This window comes from Mustela erminea, chromosome 4, assembly GCF_009829155.1.
Source record: "Mustela erminea isolate mMusErm1 chromosome 4, mMusErm1.Pri, whole genome shotgun sequence".
Lineage (NCBI taxonomy): Eukaryota > Metazoa > Chordata > Mammalia > Carnivora > Mustelidae > Mustela > Mustela erminea.
The window spans coordinates 150,582,872-150,588,277 of record NC_045617.1 but is presented as its reverse complement, the minus strand read 5'-3'; the positions used below and the strand labels follow the sequence as shown (position 1 = coordinate 150,588,277).

Sequence of the window (5,406 nt, the reverse complement as noted above, 5' to 3'; positions counted from 1 at the left end):
ATTTATTTTCAGCATAACAGTATTCATTATTTTCCTAATTCTGTTTTCATGGCTTCTAAGCTGTTTGTTCCAGGCCTCCTCCTGATCCTTCTTTTATATCAGTTTTTCTTCTAGATCACTAATTATATCTTCTGCCTTGGCTACCCTAGCTATTAGAGTATTTAGATTAGACTGGATCTCATTGATAGCATTTTTAACTTTTGTCAGGTCAGCTCTCACTTCCACCCTTAGAGATTCTATGTTGTCACTAAGGGTTTTTCCAACCTAGACATTGTCTGGATAATTGTTACCCTGAATTCTCCTTCTGACATACTGTTTATGTCTATATCCAATCATTCTGATGGAGAAGGCACAGTCTCTGAATTTTTCCTCTGTTGGGTGTTCCTCCTCCTAATCATTTTAGTGAGAGGTGGTTGAGGGGATGTACAGCTGAAAATACCAATCATAATCCAGGCACCCAGGAGCTTAATATATTGTTTTCCCCTGATGTTGGGGTTTTACAGTTTTACAGGGACCCTGTGGTGTTTGTCCTCTTGTTCTTTTGGCTTGTGTTCTGGGAGAGGGGCCTACTGCATTGTTCTCCCATCAGTGTTGCTTGGGTTGAGTCCCCCTGCCCACTATCAAGGGACTGGGCTCTATGGAAACCAGTTTTTCAGGCTTTTGTTCTCTGGAGGTTTTTATTCTTTGGTGGCTTTTTGTGGCTTTTCAGAGGGTCAGAGCGAGGAAAGAATCTGTCTGCACCCAAACCTCTGCCTCAGAGAGAAGCCTCAGACTGTTCCCCTCTGGCTGATCCAGAACACACAGACTCCCCATCTGCAAACTCCACTGAACAGGGCAACATCTCACAGACGGTGTGCACCCCCAGCTCCTGTCCCAGTGGTCACCCAAGGACTCCGCTTTTCTCTGTATCCCTGTGCCACTAAAACCTTGAGTGATACTGGTCCAGGGAGCCTGCTTCTGGTAGCTGCCTTTTCTGGGACTGCTGTCTGGGGTCCAGGCCCATGCTGACCATACTGACTGGGTATGGTCAGAACCCAGCGGCCAGTTGCAGAAGGCTGCGGTCCCAGAGACCGCCATCTGGCGCCTACACTTGGCTCTCTTAGGTGTGGCGGGGGTGCAAGCAGTGGAAAGCTGTGGGCCCATGGACCACTGGCTTCAGGTCCCGCTGGACTCTCTCTGACACAGGTGGTTGCCTGTGGTGACCATCCTGGGACTGTGGGCTTAGGCCCATGCCCATGACCGCCCAATTCCACCACTTTCTCCTTAAGATCTTTTGCTTTTTTTGAGTGCTTTAATCAGACTCCAAGTTAATGCTGGTCCCCAATGACAGGGCACTTTTGTATTGGGGTATTACTTTCCAATGGGTCACTTCTGGTAGCTCTCTCCCCCCTCTGTTTATTTTCTGATATCAGTCTGAGCATTCCTACTCTGCTTTACCTCTCCACTGATGTCTCCTGCCCCTGTCGAGATCCAAAAGAGTATAATCTTACATCTCAGGCTGATTTCATGGGTGTTCAGAGTGTTCGGATACATATTTAGCTCACTTGAGGGCACCGGTTGAAACAGGGTCTCCTACTTCTCTGCCATCTTTCCCCTCCCCATTTTTTTTCATTTTTTAAAAGATTTTTTTTATGTTTTTAGTCACCATACAGTACATCACTAGTTTTTGTGTAGTGTTCCATGATTCATTTTTTTTGCATGTAACACCCAGTACTCTGTGCAATACATGCCTCCTTAATACTCATCACCAGCCTAATGCATTCCCCCCCAACCCTCTCCTCCAAAACCCTCTGTTTGTTTTCCAGAGTCCATAGCCTCTCATGGTTCTTCTCCACCTCTGGTTCCCCCCCTTCATTTTCCCTTACTTCTCTTAATGTTCTCCATAACTATTCCTTATATTCCACAAATAAGTGAAACCATATGTTAATGATCTTTCTCTGCTTCACTTATTTCATTCAGCAAAAGCTTCTCCGGCCCCATCCTTCTTTTTGTTTTTTAATTAATTTTTTATTTTTTATAAACATATATTTTTATCCCCAGGGGTACAGGTCTGTGAATCACCAGGTTTACACACTTCACAGCACTCACCAAAGCACATACCCTCCCCAATGTCCATAATCCCACCCCTTTCTCCCAAACCCCCGCCCCCCAGCAACCCTCAGTTTGTTTTGTGAGATTAAGAGTCACTTATGGTTTGTCTCCCTCCCAATCCCATCTTGTTTCATTTATTCTTCTCCTACCCACTTAAGCCCCCATGTTGCATCACCACTTCCTCATATCAGGGGCACATGCACCCGAATGTTTATAGCAGCAATGTCCACAATAGCCAAACTATGGAAAGAACCTAGATGTCCATCAACAGATGAATGGATCAAGAAGATGTGGTATATATACACAATGGAATACTATGCAGCCATCAAAAGAAATGAAATCTTGCCATTTGCGACAACATGGATGGAACTAGAGCGTATCATGCCTAGCGAAATAAGTCAAGCAGAGAAAGACAACTATCATATGATCTCCCTGATATGAGGAAGCGGCCCCATCCTTCTTAATGCAAAAGCTCAGTATTCATCCTTTCTGATGACTGAGTAGTATTCTATTGTATATATGGACCACATGTTCTTTATCCACTCATCTGTTGAAGGGCATTGAAGCTCCTTCCACAGTTAGGCTATTGTGGACATTGCGGCTATGAACCCTGGGGTGCATATGCCCCTTCTTTTTACTATATCTGTATCTTTGTGGTAAATGCCTCGTAGTGCAATTGCTGGATCATAAGGTAGTTCTATTCTTAACATCTTGAGGAATCTCCATACTGTTTTCCAGAGTGGCTGTACCAGTTTGCATTCTCACCAATAGTGTAAGAGGGTTCCCCTTTCTCCACATCCTCACCAACATCTGTTTTTTCCTATTTTGTTAATTTTTGCCATTCTAACTTGTGTAAATAGTCACGCTCTCCGTCTTCACAGATGACATGATATTTGTGTTATTTTTATAAAATTATGCATAAAATGAGAGGGTTTCTTTTGTTTGACTGGTGATGAATGAGTCAGTCGGTGAGCTACTTTTCAGATTCCTATAGCAGCATCTCTCAATGGACTTAGAGGACTTAATGACAGGGATTCACTCTCATGTAATTTACAAGTGGGGATTAAGGTTCACATTGCAAAATGAGGGCCAATAAATCATAGCACTTTGTGAATACACATATGTGTAGATCAGATAATGACTGAAGGATTCTAACCATTTTGGAAGAGGGTTACATCCAGAGATATATAGAGAGCAAGGGCTCTTTGGAGTCTTACATGGAGAGTATGGAGTATAAAATTGCTGTGTTTTATTCTCTTCTCTGATGGTTCAATGGGAGGAGAAGCCTCCTTATTGCCCCTTTCATGTCCTTGTTCCTCAAAGTATAAATAAAAGGGTTAAGCATAGGAGTCAGCAGACTGTAGAACAGAGCCATGAGTTTGTCCTTGTCCTGGGATTTAGTACCAGAAGGTTGCACGTACATGCATATTACTGGCCCATAGAAGAGAGAGACTACAATAACATGAGAGCCACAGGTGTTGAAGGCCTTCTTGTTTCCTGTTGATGACCGAATTCTGAGTACTGTAGCTACAATGAACCCATAGGAGAGAAGGATAAGAGACAAGGGAACCAGGGTAAACAATGTCCCTACAAGAGAGAGCATAGTTACATTGAAAGTGGTGTCGATACAGGACATCTTGATCATCACTGGAATCTCACACAGGAAGTCATCCACCTTGTTGTTACCACAAAGTGGCAGTTGGATAGTGAGGGACGACTGAAGCAAGGAGTTAGCCAAACCACTTATCCATGCCACAGCCACTAGGGAGACACAGAATCGCCGATCCATGATAGCCTGGTACCTCAAGGGCTTGCAGATGGCCACGTACCGATCCACGGACATGACCGCCAAGAGGATGCATTCTGTGGCCCCCAGGAAGTGAAACATATAGAATTGGGCCACACAGCCCCCATAACTGATGGACTTATCTGGTCCCCAGAGATTCCACAGCAGTTGAGGGATGGTGGTTGTGGTAAAACACAGGTCCAGGAAGGAGAGGTTGGAAAGGAAAAAGTACATAGGGCTGTCAAGATGAGGGTCCACCTTGGACACCACAATGATCGAGATGTTTCCAACCAGTGTGCAGATGTAAGCCACAAACACCATTATGAAGAGTGGCATTTCCAACCAGGGATGGTCAGAGAAACCCAAGAGGATGAAGACCGTTGGAGTACTTGCATTGCTCAGACTCATGACCATCATTCCTCTTATTGGTGGATTCAGGTCACAGTGAGGACTTTTACTTCAGTGTTGGATTTTCCTGATTGTCCATTTAGTCATTTAAGTACAGTAAATTATGCAGGGAGTTTCTCTGTGGTGTCACTCCAGTGAAGTGATCTAATATTTGTACTCATGAAAAAGTAGGGGTCTAAATGTCAAACATGATTATTTTGAAGCACATCTAAAAGAAAGGCCAACAAATTTATATAGTTTGCCTAGGAGATGCAATGGAACAAATGTTTATAGAAAAATGATTAGGGAAGGGGAAAGTCAGAATTGCTCTTGTGTCAGAGAATAGCATAAAGCAAAGGAGTGTTTTCCAGGAACCACCCATACTGACTTACCACATGGCTTCATTTCTTTCATCCACCATCTGCTGGCCCTGGGCCACTCTGCTTGAATTCATGACTTGGTTTAGGTAAGTCCAGGACTTTCTGAGCTCCAGCCAGATCAGTCTGAATGCATAGAAACAAGACATAGTGCTATTCGTTGGGTCTATGCCTCAAATCCTAAAGTGACTTTTGTAGTGTAAACCTTTTGTCATAACAGGAAATATCAGCTGAAAGGAATATTCATTACTTGAGGAACAAATCAAATGCTGAATCCTGGTGATATGAGACTTTCAAGACATCAGTGTATAAAAAATGATATCATATGTGCTGGTGCTTGTCACATCAGGAGTTGCAATCTATCACAAACTTGACAGCTCTATGGTTCTTTATGGGTTTGCTGTTTGTTTCCATTGTACTTGTGAGTGTATGTGTACATGTGTGACTTGGGTTATGATGTAAAATGTATATTTTGTTGTTAGAAGTGGAAAGAAGTTTAAAAACAGTGTTGTCGTAGAAAAGAGGATATGAAGTCAGAGAACCTGGATCCAGTCAACTGCTGATAATTAACACATAAAACTTTTCTGCTTTGCTTACTTAACAGCTGTGTTTTGTGAGGATTAATTAATCCAATATGTATTACCATGCTTCATTAAATGAAATACTTAATATGTAGGTGATTACTTTTTTGAAGTGTAGTGCCCATTGGTGATTAAGAGTCCATATCAGTTCATTAATCCTTGTTTCAGTTGCATCTAAATATTC

At 42.8% G+C, this 5,406-nt stretch overlaps 1 protein-coding gene across 1 annotated transcript; it reads right to left on the bottom strand.

The window, feature by feature from the left end:
* Positions 1–1,540: 1,540 nt before the first annotated feature.
* Positions 1,541–4,285, bottom strand: LOC116589472 (olfactory receptor 2B11-like). Its single transcript, XM_032341407.1, has 2 exons — positions 3,372–4,285; positions 1,541–1,595 (listed from the first exon to the last, which is right to left on the bottom strand). Exons 1-2 carry the CDS (start codon positions 4,283–4,285, stop codon positions 1,541–1,543), a joined length of 969 nt encoding a protein of 322 aa, XP_032197298.1.
* Between the last annotated feature and the right edge of the window lie 1,121 nt (positions 4,286–5,406).